Genomic DNA, 17728 nt, shown 5'->3' on the forward strand with positions numbered 1-17728 from the left:
TGTAACTTCTATGAGTGTTTCTTATTCTGGCTTCACACGCATGCCTTGACCAAAACTCAGCTAAACATTTGACAGTAATTCTCTGAAGGATCTTAGAGTTCTTTAAGAAGCTATATCCTCCTCTGGCATTCTCCCTGCAAGCTCTAGCTATCTTGACCTCCCCAAACTCCCAGTTTCATCTCCATTTCTGCTGATATGTACATGGTTTTCCCCCTAAGCTGTGATATGAAAACTCTGCAGGAAGTTAGCAAGGGCAGTTGGAGGGCTCACCTTGTTTGTTTCTCAGGGACCACTGTCTTTCACTGCCTGGTGAACAATATTCTCAAAACCACTGCTTCATGTATTGTGTATGATTTCTTTAGTTCTTTCTAATATGAAGGCAAATCTAATACCTGTTAATCCATCTTGGCAAGAAGTGGAAGTTCAATAGTTCTTTAGACATATTAAATTTAAAATGTCTACTGTAATCCAAGTGGAAGTGTCAAGTAGAAGCTTAGAGCTTACAAGCTTAGAGCTCAAGAAGATACCAGGAATTCAGATATGCACTTATGAGAAATCAGAGTATGGATGGAATTTAAAGCTATGAAACTGAATGAGATCATTTAAGAAAGGGATTGGCAAACTATGACTCACTGACCAAATCTGGCCCCATCAGAGTTTTCTTCTACAAGTCAAATTTTTATAAGTAAAGTTCATTTAAGCACAGCCATCCCCATTGGTTTTCACAGTGTCCAAGACTGATTTTTCATTATGACAGCAAAGTTGAGTAGCTACAACAGAGACATGTGGCCTGCAAAGTCTAAAATATTTTACTGTCTGGCTCTTTATAGGAAAAGATTGCCAGCCTGGATCCTGGAAATGAATGTAAATAAAGAATGTCAGTGGATTAAATTCTGGAGCACTCCTCAATACTGAAATCAAACAGAACACCAAGAAGCACTAAGTACTGAAGCAGGAAAAGAACGAAGATAGTCTCTAATTTTTCCAAGGTGAAATGAAAAAGAAGCATATCAAGAAGGTAGTGTTGGGACTTCCCTGGTGGTCCAGTAGTTAAGAAACTGCCTGCCAATACCGGGATACATTGGCTCTCTGATCTGGGGCGACTCCACATGCTGCAGAGCAACGAGGCCCGTGTGTCACCACTACTGAGACTGCCCTGGAGCCCGAGAGCTGCACGCCTAGAGCTCGTGCTCTGCAGCAAGACAAGCAACTCCTGTGAGAACTCCGCACTGCAGCCAAGAGCAGCCCCAGCTTGCTGCAACTGGAGAAAGCTCGCACATAGCAAGAAAGGCCCAATGCAGTCAAAAGAAAAATGAATAAAAAAAAAAGGGGGGGAGTGTCAACTGCATTACAAATGATGCTGAGAGGCTAAGTACGATGACAGTATGTGACCAGTGCAGAGTGAGCAAATGGATACCGTTGCAATTTTAGTGAAGTAAAGTGACGGTCATGGAGGGGAGAGTTGAAAGTCTTTAATTAAAGAAGGTTGAGAAGAGAACAGGAGGTGAAAAAGTAAAAAAGTGAATTGGCATTTTTAAGGTCTTTTGCTAACAAGTGAGGAGAAAAGAAATGTGAAAATGTGAAGAAGGTGTGCAGTTTAAGAAGGATTTTTAAAAAGAAGGAATATCATGGCACATTTTTATGCTGATGAATATGATCAAGGACAAAAAGCAAAACTGATGATGAGGTACACCCTGAGGATGAAGACAGACTAAAGGAACAGGGGAGGAAATGGGACAGAGCAGTCAATACATGCTCCAGCTGAAGCAAGTGGAAGGCCACTGTCTTTCTGTTTGCCTTGATTTACTGGCTGGGCAGCTATGCAGCCGTGGTAGAAACAGAGTAAGTATTTTCAAGACTTTTGTAGAATATATTTCACAGAGAAACACTTAGAAAAATGATGAAATTTTTACTTAATACTGAAAGGTTAATAAAGCTAAACTATATCCTTATAATACATGTTATAAACTGGTAATATAGTACTCTATGAGGCCCAGAGTTCAGCTATTAATTGTAAGTTGGGAAAAACCCAGACTGCCTAAGAACTTAAAGAATCATTTCTAAGACTATTATAGGAGGAAATGTTTCAATTTATAAAAAATAATTTCAGATGGCTTCCCGGCGGCCCGCGAGGAGGCTCGTCCTCACCGCTCTCTGCCGCGCCTTCTCGGGCCGCGGCTGTCAGCTCGCCCCCGAGCGCGGCGCCGAGCGCAGAGATGCGGCGCCGAGCCGGGTGAGTGAGGTTCCCGGAGAGGCCGGGCCGCGCCCCCCAGGGACACCTGTGGTAGCGTCCCCCGCGTCGGCGGAGCTCCCCAGGAGTGGGGTCCCTGAGCCGGCGCGGGCCGGGCGCCCGGCGGTCCGCCGCGCGGACAGAGGCGGCGGGAGAGTGGGGCGGTCCCGAGCCTCCGGGGCTCCTACGTCGCCGCCACCCCGGGGCTCTTGACAGAACTTCTGTCAGGTCTCAAGATTCTGCCCTCCAAGAAAATCTCGCCATGATTGGATAGGACCTCCAGATAAATATTCAAACCTTCGACCTATTCACTTTTACATCCCTGAAAATGAGTCACCACTGGAACAAAAGCTAAGAGAATTGAGACAAGAAACACAAGAATGGAACCAACAGTTCTGGGCAGACCAGAATTTGACTTTTCATAAGGAAAAAGAAGAATTTGTTCGCTCAAGACTCAAAGCCAAAGGCCTGGATCTGAGAACCGAATCAGGTCAGAAAGCAACGTTGAATGCAGAAGAAATGGCTGACTTTTACAAGGAATTTTTAAGTAAAAATTTCCAGAAGCACATGTATTATAACAGGGGCTGGTACAAGCGTAATTTTGCCATCACCTTCTTCATGGGAAAAGTGGCCCTGGAGAGGATTTGGAACAAGCTTAGACCGAAACAGAAGACCAGCAGTTAGGAGCCCACCCTCACCCATCCACCCGGTTCCTCGTCTGAGGTTCCTCGAGGAGCAGCTGTCTCTGGGACTCGTTTCACAAGGGTTCTGAAACCTGTGAGCGCAGGGCAGGCTGGAGGACGCGGGTCCTAGTACGTACGCCGAGGCCCACGCGGCTCCGTCCTGACTGCGAATATTCCACGCTGGCTCTTGGCCACTGAGATGATGGCAAATAAAACACAAGTACTGTCCTCTGAGTTTTTGAATTACACCAGTTTGAAAGAGAGGGCTTCCCAAGTGGCTCAGTAGTAAAAGAATCCACCTCCAATGCAGGAGACGCACGGTTGATCCCTGGGTTGGGAGGCTTTCCTGGCGAAGGAAATGGCAACCTGTTCTAGTGTTTTTGCCTGGAGAATCCCATGGACAGAAGAGCCCCCGGGCTATAGTCCATGGGGTCGCAAAGAGCCAGACACGACTGAGCGCACACGCACAATTTGGAAGAGAGCGATATAAAAATATTAATAAACTTTGACTGAAACATTCGACCCCACTGACGGGAATGACCTGGAAGCTGGCTGCGGTGTCTCCATGGCCTCCCCGACCGGTGGGCCCTGGTGACTGGCGATCCCAGGTCCAGGCCCTGAAGACACGCAGCTGTCCTGGGAGTTGCACAGACCCCAGGGGCCCGAAGGGGTGCCTTGGAGTTTTCTCGGTTTACCCCAGTGAGGCAGAGCCTTTTCCCCAAGTTTTCCACAACAGATTGCTACGGGTCATAGCCTTCTCTTTCAATCCTTGTGAAAGCAGCATTGTTTGAAGTAGGGTTATGTGGTTATAAAATGATGAGGCTCCCTCTGTGCTGTGTCCTGGAGCCGTGGCGGTGGGCGGGAGGGCTGTCCTCAAGGACAGACGAAACATCTGGATTTTACCAAAAGGCAAAGGTTTTTATTCCAAAATGAGGTGTGACAGTGGTCGACAGGCTAGGTTTCTTCCGTAGCTTACTAACTGCCACCGAAGATGACCTCCAAGGAGAAATTCCGGAGCCCAGGGGAAGCACACACACACCCCCACCCACACCCTAGGCTTCTAAGGGCCCCGCGGACAGACGTGGGAATGCCGAGGTGCCGGGTGAGGCTGCGTGGTCCGTCAGCTCTGTGGACTCTTAACCCAGTGTCCACAGAGGTCCCCACGGAGTGGAGCACGTACACCAAGCAGCCTGAAACACCAGGCTTCCCAGGAATAACCCCATCTCACTCATCACGCCACCGCTCAACACAGCCCATCTCCAGCCGGGTGACACCGCGGGTCTGTGGAGAGACAGCAGCAGGGCCGGGGGCCAGGCAGGGCCCTGGTTCCGTGTGAGCGAGCCTGGAGGCATGAACCGTTCTTCGGCCTTTTTTGTTGTTGTTGCTCTCTGGCTTTTAATTCTTGCTCCCATCTGGTCAGACTCACTGACTGGCTTTCAGGTTATTTAAGTCTTAAATGGGAAAGATTGAAGTCAGAAGGAGAAGAGGGCAACAGAGGATGAGATGGTTGGATGGCATCACCGATTCAATGGACAGGAACTTGGGCAAACTCCAGGGGGTAGTGAGGGACAGGAAAGCCTGGCGTGCTGCAGTCCACGAGGTCGCAGAGTCAGACACGACTTGCCGACTGAACAACAACATGTTCTCCCAACAACTTCCAGTGGTATGGTTTCTAATTCCTTTTGCGGATCAATTTTTAGAGATTTTGAGGGTGTCTTTTCACAGTAACCAGTTGCAAACAGTTAAAAGATCCCTCTTGTTATGAGTTACCATCTCTGTGAAGACTGAGGGAGAGCTTGAAAATGGCCACCTGTGGGCTGGTGAGCGGCCATGCAGACGCAGGTGTGTCCTGAGACGCCCTCTGAGATCCCGAGGTCCCGGCGGTTTGCCTGGACCTCCCGACAGCTGATTTATAGGCTCACTGAGCAAATGCATTCTGGGCTTCAGCTGGTGGCCTGGTGACACATTCCCTGTATTTGTCTTGTCCAAGAACGTCTTCCCTCCGCAGCTCTTCCTGCACGGGTCATAATCTGCCTCCTTGGGGCAGGCCTCCTGAGGTTTCAAAGGACAGAACCTTAGGTAAGCTCTGGGCAAGGGTCAGGGGCAAGTAACAGGTGGAAGCCAGAGGTCTCCAGGAACAGGCCCCGTGGGCCTCCACACTGGGGAAAGCCCAGCAGCCAGGGCCGCTGTATCCCCAGGCTGGGTGCTCGGGGTGGCGGGGCGACGCAGGGCTGGGCAGAGACTGAGGCTCTGGTCCTGCCTGAGCCCCTCGGGGCTGGGGCCAGGAGATGCTGCTACCCTCACGGTTTCTAGGATGCTTCAAGAGTGACTTCGTCACAGCGAGAGAAAAGCGCGTGGACGTCGCCAGAGAAGCCTGCACCCCCGGCAGAGAGGGACCCCTACACACCACAGCTGGGACCCACCGCCGCCAAATAAAGAGTGGCTTCAGGATGAGCCAAAAGCATGTTCTGTATTCAGACAAAAAGCATACGTGGCTCTCAGACTTTGTATTTAAAAATTGTGAAAGGCGAGCTTGCTTTGAGAAGGATCGGAAGCAGCAGCGCCCACAGTGGCCACGTCCTGGGCTGGGGGGTGGGGAGGGGACGACGGGTGTCTCGACACCCTGTGTCACCCCGGTGACAGGACGGCCGGAGCGGGGGGCGCGGTGCAAGGCACCCCCAGTCCTGGTGCCAGAGTCCCGAGTGGGTCTCCGGGCATTTGCACTTGACATAAATTACATGGCAGTTAGACACAGGGGACTCGAGAAGCGTTTTAGCAACATGGGTCTTAAGGGTGGTTGAAATGCAGTAACTGTATGTTGTCTTTCTGTAATAATTTAATGCCTAGTGGCTACTTGACTGATGGTGTAAACCGTATTGCTAGGTTCTTAAATGCTGAGTGAAATTAACTAGAAATGACAGTGCTGTTTTCCTCTTCAGTTCTTAAACATTTAAAATTAAATGATGGTGTTAAATGTTACTTTAGGTCACAAATAAATGCAAATAAAATTAAAAAAAAAAAATAATAATTTCAGAAAACTTTTCAAACAGGCATGGTTAACTCACCAATCCTCATCAGCTAAAAGCCTCAGAGCTTCTGTCAGTGCTACTTCAGGTTTGGAAAATGGCCGTAGTTCTGATGAATCCATTATTTCTGGACTATGAGTGACAGAAGGCATCCTTTCTTTATACTGTGGAATGGATCCAGGAGATGCTTCATCTGAAACAAAGAAACATACTAAATAAAGCATAAACCAACTCTGATACCGGAGAAGTCAATGGCAACCCACTCCAGTACTCTTGCTTGGAAAATCCCACGGACGGAGGGGCCTGGTGGGCTGCAGTCCATGGGGTCACACAGTCAGACACGACTGAAGCAACTTAGCAGCAGCAGCAACTCTGATACAAAGGGGTACAAATATTATTCTGACCATGGAGTCTATAAATATTTCTTATAGAAACTTATTTTAGTTTGTTGTTATTGTTATTTAGTCACTAAGTTGTGTCTGACTCTTTTGAGATCTCATGGACTATAACCTGCCAGGCTCCTCTGTTCCATGGGGTTTTCCAGGCAAGAACACTGGAGTGGGTTGACATTTCCTTCTCCAGGGGATCTTCCTGACCCAGGGATCGAACCCTGCATTGCAGGTGGATTCTTTACTGCTGAGCCAGTGGGGAAGTCCCAACTATTAGTTCATTCTCCAACAAAACTGTAATACCTGATACCAAAGTTACTTTAAAACTTCCTTTTTATGTATAAAACTATTAAATGACATTACTATAAATGTTTGAGTGGTTTTGCAGTCATGAGTCATACGACCAAGTTAGCTTTAAGAGCTATCAATAAAAGTTGGTAAGAAGAATATGATCCCATTTTGTAAAAAAAATGTGGATGCATACCTAATTTCCCATACAGTTGATAACAGAAATAAAGCTTTGTAACAACTGTGTATAAATTATCACTTTTGCTATTGGTATAGCGTTAATGGTATACTAAAAATCCTAAGATCATATGTAGTAGCATGATCAATGTTTCTTCCACAATCACCATTTACTATCCACTTCCCAGATATAAGGCATTGTGCTAGATATTGGGGAAATAAGTGCCCAGGGTAATACCTACCACAAAGGCACTGTACACTATAAGACACAGGTAGTGAAGATGTCAGAAAGAAAAAAAAAATCAAAAAGATAGAATAGAATGTGTAATAGCTTTTGTAAATGGGTAAAGATTAGTTATTTTTTCATGTTAAGAGTTTTTTTTTGGCTACCCTACATGGCATATGGGATCTTAGTTCTCCAACCAGGGATTGAACCTGCATACCCAGCATTGGAAGCACTGATTCTTAACCACTGGACTACCAGGGAAGTCCCTAAAGAGATATTTAAACACTTCATATTAGATGTTGTGACAAATGCTTTACAAACTTTACATTTAATTCTCTCAACAAAGGTGTGATATATATTCTCATTATCTCCAATTTGCAGCTGAAAATATAACTGAGTTTTACAGAGGCTAAGAAATGTATTCAATGTCTCAATGCTAATGACTGGCAAAGGCAGGATTTTCATCTAGGCCTACTATCACTCTTGATTTTATATAAAGAGGTCTAAGAAAGAATTTGTGCTTTCCAAACTTTATCACATACCAGATAAGAAGATGCATGCAAAAAGATGAATATATTATTTGGGAGTACTATTGTGATAAATTAGTACCAATTTCTGTTTGAGTAAATCATATCTGAAGGAAATTACATGACAATTAATGAATATAATAAATAGACCTCAATCATTTTTTTGATGGTTCAGATGCACCTTCATTAGATTTTATAAATAAGATTGATATGTATTTAAAAAAAAAAAAACCTTTGGAATTTTACAACCCAGAAAGAACAGCAAATTCAAAGCAGCACCACTATCATTTATTGAACTCCTGCCTGCACTGTGCTAAATGCTTCATTGACATCATCTCATTTGATTCATCCGACAACCCTATATTATTACGATTACTACTATGTTGCCATTATTCCTGTATTACAGGTGAAGAAACTGTAGCTAAAGTTTTAAGGACTCCCTCTCTATATCTATTTTACTTTCATTCTCAAGAGAGAATAATTCATTAGGAAGGGATGCGTATATAACACCAAATTATCAACCTTGGCATTATATGACAGTTTCTATTGTTTTTACCTGGAAAAAAAAAGAGAAACAAAACCAAACAAACATTACTCTGGAAAAGGAGGCGCACAGAATGTCCGTCTACAGCGGTGATGCCCAGGCTAGGGGCTTTGTTTTGTTCCTTAGACTGCCATTCTTGCAGACTGATACTTTTATAAAATACAATAAAAGTGTCATGACAACAGTCTCTAAAAGGTTATTCTCACTTTCTGTATTTATCTTGTAAGTATACTCTTCTGTTCAAATAATACAAGGGTAACTTCAGGGAAGCACTCTCCTCATACTTCTTAGAAATAAAACCTGTAAAGCCTACATTATAGGTGAAAAATCACAAAATTAGTTGATGTCTCTAGAATGAATATGCAACAAATTTGTGATTTGTTACTATATATATTATTTGCTATATTTGTACTTCCATTCCTACTTTGAACTACTGGCTTAGGTAAGAAGTTTTGTGGGTTTTTCTCCCCCTAGATTTTATGACAGTAATAGTGAAATTATTTGAGAATGCTGAAAATTCAAATTTCAAATAGTTAGAAATTCAAATTTCAAATAGAGTCATTCAAATTTCAAATAGTTATATAGCTATATATATATATACATATATATATAGTTATATAGTTACTTATATATAATATATAAACCAGGGGTTTCCCAGGTGGCTTAGACGGTAAAGCGTCTGCATGCAATGAGGAAGACCCAGGTTCAATCCCTGGGTTGGGAAGATCCCCTGGAGAAGGAAATGGCAACCCACTCCAGTACTCTTGCCTGGAAAATTCCATGGACTGAGGAGCCTGGTAGGCTACAGTCCATGGGCTCACGAAGAGTCAGACACGACTGAGCGACTTCACTTTCACTTTACTTATATGTAATTAACTATATATATAAAATATATTCTATAATATATACAATATTAATATATTATATATAATATTAATATTATATATATATATACACACTAGTTAATTATATATGTTACTGAGTCATTCAAATTTCAGTATGATAGTTCAACATATTCCACTATTAGTTATATATCACCCTCAGTTAAACCTCAGTACAGTAGTTTTAGAGTATTATGAGTTAAATAAAATCACACCAAATGTTAAATCCCACTTACTTTGAGATGCCATTTTTTCATTTCCTGTATGTTTCATTCGTTCCCAGGGACTCTGTTCCTTCTTTTCAGAATCTTTAATGTCAAAAAGTTCTTTTTCCTCTTTTCTTTTTTGTCTCATCTTGTCATAAGTAGATTTTGAAATAGAAACTTTAATCTGCATGAAAAAGTTGAAATATCTCTAACCATTTAGAAAGTCTGACACTTAAAATAACTATCTTCATCTTAGGCAACTGTAAGCTATACAAAATAAATTATACATTTCTCAGTCCTTATTTCAGTAATTCTAAAATTGAACAGAATTACATAGTACCAACTGCGAACTAAATTTGTGCCTAAAGATACCAGTTTGTTACTCCTTGAGGATATCCTAGAAAACTGTTGAATATATACATACACATGTATATAAAGTACATGTAGAATATAAAGTACATTAGATACTTTACACCAGAATAACAATATATTTGGTGGAAAAGGAGAATAATCTATCATTTACATGATTAACGTTCAGGAATTTCAATTACATTGAGATTTAAAAAATTATAATCAAAGCATTTTACCATACCACCCCAAATCTGATATACACAAAACAATGATGTATTATAAGCTTGAATTTATCCTAATAATTAGGAAATAACCTTACATCTTTTTCATTCTCAGAATCAACATATGATGGAATACTCTGCTGAACTGCTCTTCCATAAATCCCTGATGGTGGTTCAGTATTTTTAACTGAAAACGAAACCCCATTTTCCACAGAAGTTATCACTGATTGACTGCAGGTTGCTGGTGCTGGAATTGGATTTCCAAATACCCCTGAAAGCAACCAACCATCAAACTGTCATTAAGTATTTATGTGATGTTATTCTGGACAACAAAGTTTTAAGACAAGGTTTTAAAAGAAGTAAGCAATATAATTAATAAGAAAAACATGTTAAATAGTCACAAAATATAAAAACACCTTATCAAGATGATAATATAATAACAAGACATTTCATGATGATGTCAAATAAGAACTGCTATTTGCATATTGTAAGTTCTGAGTTCACATGAATGAAAGGTTGGGTGAGCTGGGTGTTTAAGATGGTCTCAAAGAGCAAGGATTTGAGCTTGGACTGGAAGACACAAAGAATTTGAGTAGACAAGTGAGGAAGGCAGGGAGAACATCCTATGAGATAAAGATGTTCATAAGCAGAGCTGAACAAGTAGAAAGCATGTTTGTGAAGTGAAGTTTGATTGGGCACAAGACAAATAGAGAAATAAGCTTATAAGGGGAGGTTGAAGTCAATCTGAGGAGGATCTAAAATTAACTTAATGATATCAGCAAAGAAGTCAGGAAAGCTTCCTAAGCATTTCATTCTATTTACCAAAAATAAGATATACACCCTCAACATCCATCATCATATTCTAGTTTTGCAAAAAAAAAAAAAAAAAATCTAGTTGGATTGTATTAAAGGACTAGATGGAGAAACCTTTTTACAATGTATATACAATGTAATACAAACCTTTTCACATTGTACACTTTAAATGTCTTACAATTTTGTCAATTATACCTCAATCAAGTTGGGAGAAAAATGATAATTTTAAAGGGTATTTGCAAATAAGTTGTTCAAAGGTTTCTCAACCTACATGAAATATATAACAGATACTAATTAAGATTTGTCTAGTCTTTGCATGAGATGTTATAGAATTATATTAATTTATATTGATTAATAAGCCAATCAAAAAGGACTACAATTTGAATTTAAACTGCAATAAAATTATTTAAACTATCCAAGAAGTATCTTAGAAAGTGCCTAAACTGCACCTGTCACATAATACACATCTCTGAAAATTTACTGACATAAATTTACCATTGTTTCATTAGAGGATAGAAATATGGTGCTAAGTATTCACTTTTAATTCTTTCAATTTAACAATTTTTTCAAAAAGAAAGTTCTATTCAACACCTGAAGCGCACTCTGCTCTATTCTTTGTTGATATGCTTTGCTCACACGTGAAGAAAACATACAATTAAAAAACTAAATAATTTTAAAATACCTTTTCCAACAACTACTACTGAGTCTTCTGATAAAGTATTTGTAGACGTGAAGTCAAAACTGGAAATTTGGTGGAAATTTGATGATGACCCTGTAGATGCTAAAGAAACAAACAAAAAAAACATATTAAAAAATACATCCTTACGTAGTATTTTAGGATGTTTTTTTAAAACTGAAAATTAACTTCATACAAAGAATTTATAATTTATATATTTACACATTAATTCAATAAATACTTAGAATACTTGGTTTGTTCGGTGTATATTCTGTGTCCTTTGTCATAGATTAATTGACTGCAGGTGTGTGGGTTTATTTTTGAGCTGTGTTCTGTTCCATTGATCTATATATCTGCTTTTGTGCCAATACCAAGCTGTTTGATTACTGTAACTCTGCAGTATTGTTTGAAGTCTGGAAGGAATACGCCTCCAGCTTTTTTCTTTTTCCTCAGTATTGCTTTGGCAAATCTGGGTGTTTGTGGTTCCATATACATTTTATTATTATTTGTTCTAGTTCTGTGAAATTTGACATGGTTATATTGATAGGGATCACAGTAAATCTGTATAGTTTGTTTTGGGCAGTATAACAATATTAAATCTTGAAATCAAAGAACAAACGATATCTTTCCATTTCTTAAAATCATCTTCAATTTCCTTTATCAATGTTTTATAGTCTTCGGTGTATAGGTCTTTCACCCTTGTGGTTAAGATTAGTCCTAGGTATTTTATTTAATACTTGGATGTGATTTTAATTTTTTTTTTTTTTTTTACTGTCTGGTATTTGGTTTTAAATATAAAGAAATACAGCAGATTTCTGTATATTACTCTTGTATCCTGCTACCTTGCCGAATTCACTTATTAGTTCTAATACTTTTTGTGTGGAGTTTTTAGGGATCTCTGTAGAGAGTATCTGGAGAAGCCAATGGCAACCCACTCCAGTACTCTAGCCTGGAAAATCCCATGGACCGAGGAGCTTGGTAGGCTGCCATCTATAGGGTGGCACAGAGTTGCACATGACTGAAGCGACTTAGCAGCAGCAGCAGCATGTAGAGTATCGTATCATCTACAGATAGTGACAGCTTTACATCCTCCCTTCTGATTTGGATATCTTTTATTACTTTTCCCTGTCTGACTGCTGTGGCTAGAGCTTCCAAAGCTACACTGAACAGAAGTGGTGAGAGCAGGCATCCTTGCCTTGTTCCTGAATTTAGCAGGAAGGCATTCAGCATTTCACCATTGAATATTATGTTGGCTATGGGTTTGTCGTAAATCACTTTTGAGATTTGTTCTCTCTGTACACACTTACAGGGCTTCCCTGGTAGCCCAGATGGTAAAAAAAGAAGCTGTTTGTAATGCAGGAGACTTGGGTTCAATCCCTGGGTAGGGAAGATCTTCTGGAGAAGGGAATTGCTACCCACTCCAGTAATCTTGCCTGGAGAATCCCATGGACAGAGAAGCCTGGCAGGCTGAAGTCCGTGGTGTTGCAAAGAGTCAGACATGGCTGAGTAACTAACACTTACTTACCTATACCCACTTTGGTGAGAGGTTTTTTTATTTTTAAATAATTATTTCTTAAAATAATGGTTGAATTTTATCAAATGCTTTTTCTGCATCTATTGAAATGATCATATAGTTTCTGTCTTTTCTTTTGAAGATGTGGTATGTATCACATTGATTTGATTAGGTATAATAAACTGTCCTCAAGACCCTAGAGTGAATCCAACTCGATCATGTTTTTTGATCATTTTTATGTACTGTATTGGATTCAGTTTGCTAATATTTTGTTGAGAATTTTTACATCTATATTTATCAAACATACTGACGTGTGATTTTCTTCTTTTTTTTTCTTGTTATTATCTTTGGTTTTGATATCAGGATGATGGTGGCTTTACAGAATGAATTTGGGAGTGTTCCCTTCTCTTCAGTCTTTTGGAATAGTTTGAGCATAGGTGTAAGGTCTTTGTATGTTTGGTAGAGTTCCTCAGTGAGATCATCTGGTCCTAGACTTGTTTGTAGGGAGTTTTTCAAAACAGATGTTTGATTTCACTTTTAGTAATTGGTTTGTTCAAATATCTGTTTCTTGATTCAATTTTGGCAGACTGCATATTTCTAAAAACTTCTTTAATTTGTTGGCATGTAACTCTTTATAGTATTCTCATATGACTTTTTGTATTTCTGTGGAATCAGTTATTATTTCTCTTTCTTATGTTGTTTTTTGGGTCCTATCTCTTTTCTTCTTGAGCTTGGCTACAGGTTACTAAATTTTATTTTTTAAAAAAAGGGAGGGACTCTTGATATTATTGATCTTCACATTTTTTATCTCATTTTATTTGTTTACTCTCTGATTTATATTTATTTCCTTCCTTCTCTGCTGATTTTGGGTCTCATTTGTCCTTCTTCTAGATCTTTTAGATGGGAGATTTTTTGAGATTTTTCTTCTTTCTTAAGGCCTATATCACTATAAACTTCCCTCTTAGAAAAGTTTTTGCTGCATCCCATAGATTCTGTAAGGTTGTGTTTTCACTGTCATTTATCTTGAGGTGTTTTCTGATTTCCTCTTTGATTTCAATGGTCTTCTCTTTAACTTTTTCTATGTTAATTATGATATGCCTTTGTGTGGGTGTTTAGGTTCATTTTGTTTAGGACCCTCTGTGCTTCCTGTACCTGGATATCTGTTTCCTTCTCTATGTTTGAGAAGTTTTCAGTCTCTTCAGCAAGTGGTGTTAGGAAAGCTGGACAGTTACATGTAAATCAATGAAATTAGAACACTACTTCACACCATACAGAAAAATAAACCTTGTAAGACCTAAATATCAAGGCACCATGAAACTCCTAGAAGAGAACATAGACAAAAAATTCTCAGACATAAATTGTATCAATGTCTTCTTAGATTATTCTCCAAAGGCAAAAGAAACAGAAGCAAAAATAAACAAATTAGACCTACCCAAAGCTGCTGTATAAACAAAACGAAAAGACCACCTATGGACTTGGAAAAAATATTTGTCAATGATGTGACTGAGAAGGGCTTAATTTCTAAAATATACAAATAGCACATACAATTCAATAACCAAAAAACTGAACAACCCAATCAAAAAGTGAGCAGAAGACCTAAAGAGACATTTCTTCAAAGGAGACATACAGATGGCCAACAGGCATGTGAAAAGAATAAACTAGGGAGTACGGGATTAACATATACACACTGTGCGGATCACAATAAACTATGGAAAATTCTGAAAGAGATGGGAATACCAGACCACCTGGCCTGCCTCTTGAGAAACCTATATGCAGGTCAGGAAGCAACAGTTTAGAACTGGACAAGGAACAACAGATTGTTTCCAAATTGGGAAAGGAGTACGTCAAGGCTGTATATTGTCACCCTGCTTATTTAACTTATATGCAGAGTCCATCATGAGAAACGCTGGGCTGGAAGAAGCACAAGCTGGAATCAAGATTGCTGGGAGAAATATCAATAACCTCAGATATGCAGATGACACCACCCTTATGGCAGAGAGTGAAGAGGAACTAAGAAGCCTCTTGATGAAAGTGAAGGAGGAGAGTGAAAAAGTTGGCCTAAAGCTCAACATTCAGAAAACTAAGATCATGGCATCTGGTCCCATCACTTCATGGGAAATAGATGGGGAAACAATGGAAGCAGTGTCAGACTTTATTTTTTGGGGCTCCAAAATCACTACAGATGGTTACTGCAGCCATGAAATTAAAAGACGCTTACTCCTTGGAAGGAAAGTTATGACCAACCTAGATAGCATATTAAAAAGCAGAGACATTACTTTGCCAACAAAGGTCCGTCTAGTCAAGGCTATGGTTTTTCCAGTGGTCATGTATGGATGTGAGAGTTGGACTGTGAAGAAAGCTGAGTGCCAAAGAATTGAAGCTTTCGAACTGTGGTGTTGGAGAAGACTGTTGAGAGTCCCTGGGACTGCAAGGAGATCCAACCAGTCCATTCTAAAAGAGATCAGTCCTGGGTGTTCATTGGAAGGACTGATGTTGACGCTGAAACTCCAATATTTTGGCCCCCTCATGTGAAGAGTTGACTCGTTGGAAAAGACCTTGATGCTGGGAGGGGTTGGGGGCAGGAAGAGAAGGGGACAACAGAAGATGAGATGGCTGGGTGGCATCACCGACTTGATGGACATGAGTTTGAGTAAACTCCGGGAGTTGGTGATGGACAGGGAGGTCTGGCGTGCTGAGATTCATGGGGTCGCAAAGAGTCGGACATGACTGAGCGACTGAACTGAACTGAACTGATACATAAAATAGATAAGTAACAAGGATTTACACAGGGAACTATATTCAATATCTTGTATTAACAATAACCTATAAGGAAAATTAATCTGAACTACATCTCTCTATATATACATACATAAAACTGAATCACTTTGCTATATACTTGAAACTAACACAATATTGTAAATCAACTATATCTTAATTTAAAAAAAAAGAAACCTAGTTCAGACTAGGCACTGGACAGAAAAGAAACCTTTCTTTACTTAAGGGTTCATACATATCAGAATTAAGAGTTTGGAAGATGTTAGAAAATAATAACAGCACGATCATCAAACAAAAAGAGGATAACCTTGAAGGAAAGCTTCTCACCCCTAGGAACAGATCAAGTCAATCTTACAGCAATCTTCACTTTCCTAGATTAACTTCCACCTCAGTTTATGATTATTTATTTAATTATTCTTTCTCCTACTAGACTTTAAGCTCTATGGGATAGGACTCATGTCTAGCTTTGATTATCATTCTTTTCCAGAGACCACTAGTACAGTGCTTGGCACACAGCAGGTGCTCAATAAATATGTTAAATGAAAGTTACAAAACAAAAAATGAAAGCAAAATATAATTAATCTAGGGTCAACTGACAGAAACATCAGGTAGCCCCAGAAAGTGTTCAGAGACACAGAAACAAATCTCAGTAAATGGAACAGTTTGCTCCACAATAGTTAACAAACATAAAATCTATACATTAACTATTAAGAGGTGATTGATAATTAAACAAATCTCATGGGAGGAAATACATAAAGACTATACCTAAATAGTTTAATTTCATTTATAAGAAACACTGACATAACATCATTTTTTTTTCCACTGCACCACTCAGCATGTAAAATCCTAGTTTCCCGACCAGGGATCAATCAAACCTGTGCCCCATGCATTGGAAGCATGGAGTCTTAATCACTGGACCACCAGGGAACTCTGACATAGCATCATTTTTAATATTACTTTCACTTTTTACCCTATATTTTCTTTAAAGCAAAGAATTATTGAAAGAAATACTGCTCAAATCTCAATTCTAAAATAAAGATGCTTAAAAGATTCTTTGCATATGAACTATCCTTTTTTGTTGTTGTTATTTCTGCCCCATTTATTCAAACAGAGAAAGAGAAAATATTAAGTTATAGAATCTAGTTTGCTAGCAACAAACATCCATCTTAATCACTTTCTTAAATCATTAATTGAAGTTCAAGGTTATTATGCTAGAAAATGCGCACATTCAAAGGGACAATCAGCAGAGGAGAGAAAGAAGAGGTGGTTTTGAGAGCTAGTTCTAAAAAAGTCCGAGGTTTTCTGCAAAAGGAATCCATTCACATCTGTCATTCATCACCAATATTTCTCCTGGGAGTCTTTTTATACCTTTTAGCATTGCACTCAGTATTTACTTTGACCTGATTATTTGAGGATGCAAGTTTTGCATGATTATTAGTTTTGGCTGGCTCATCATCACTCCATTCATTTAATATGTGGCTTCCTAGGTGGCTCAGTGGCAAAGGCCAATGCAGTAGACACATGAGATGCAGGTTCAATTGCTGGGTCAGGAAGATCCTCTAGGGTAGGAAATGGCAAACCCCCCTCCAGTATTCTTGCCTGGAAAACTCCATGGACAGAGGAGCCTGGTAGATTACAGTCCATGGGGTCGCAAAGAGTCAGACATAACTGAGTGACTGAGTGCACACATACACACGCACCATTATATACAAAGCAAAATACAGATAGAAAGATGCCTATATCTTAATTTTATCTTATACTACTCCAGACCAGAAGCATGAGGAAAGCTTTATAAAGAAGTGGATTTTAGCCAGTATTCAAAAAGCAGACATGGATTTCCCTGGTGATACAGTAAGTAAGACTTCACCTGCCAATGTAAGGGACATGGGTTCGATCGCTGGTTGGGAAGATTCCACATGCTACGGAGCAACTAAGCCACAACTAAGCAACTAAGTACAACTACTAAGCCCAAGTTCTAGGGCCTGCGAGCCACAACTACTAAGCCAAACTGTAGCAACTACTAAGCCTGAACACAACAACTACTGAAGTCCATGCACTGAGAGCCTGTGCTCTGAAACAAGAGAAGCCACCACAATGAGAAGTCTGTGTACTGCCAGGAGGAGAAGCCCCCGCTCATCACAACTAAAGAAAGCCTGTGCGCAGCAATGAAGACACAGTGCTACCAAAAATAAATAAATAATG

The 17728-nt window shown here is 39.9% G+C and overlaps 2 protein-coding genes across 3 annotated transcripts in view; one reads left to right on the plus strand and one right to left on the minus strand.

The window, feature by feature from the left end:
* The window catches only part of TOGARAM1 (TOG array regulator of axonemal microtubules 1), an 85160-nt gene that overhangs the window by 22558 nt on the left and 44874 nt on the right, over window positions 1-17728 (minus strand). For both annotated transcript variants that reach the window (XM_043490258.1, XM_043490257.1), the window contains 4 exons: window positions 11245-11343; window positions 9848-10020; window positions 9208-9361; window positions 5979-6132 (listed from right to left, as the gene is read on the minus strand). In XM_043490258.1, coding sequence (XP_043346193.1) covers window positions 5979-6132; window positions 9208-9361; window positions 9848-10020; window positions 11245-11343 — 580 coding nt within the window. The remainder of the gene's footprint in view (window positions 1-5978; window positions 6133-9207; window positions 9362-9847; window positions 10021-11244; window positions 11344-17728) is intronic.
* LOC122455274 lies at window positions 2092-5936 on the plus strand. Its single transcript, XM_043490267.1, has 4 exons — window positions 2092-2233; window positions 2459-2811; window positions 4922-4992; window positions 5227-5936. The coding sequence occupies exons 1-4, from the start codon at window positions 2111-2113 to the stop codon at window positions 5712-5714; spliced, it is 1035 nt and encodes a 344-aa protein (XP_043346202.1). The 5' UTR covers window positions 2092-2110; the 3' UTR covers window positions 5715-5936.

This window comes from Cervus canadensis, chromosome 17, assembly GCF_019320065.1.
Source record: "Cervus canadensis isolate Bull #8, Minnesota chromosome 17, ASM1932006v1, whole genome shotgun sequence".
Classification (NCBI taxonomy): domain Eukaryota; kingdom Metazoa; phylum Chordata; class Mammalia; order Artiodactyla; family Cervidae; genus Cervus; species Cervus canadensis.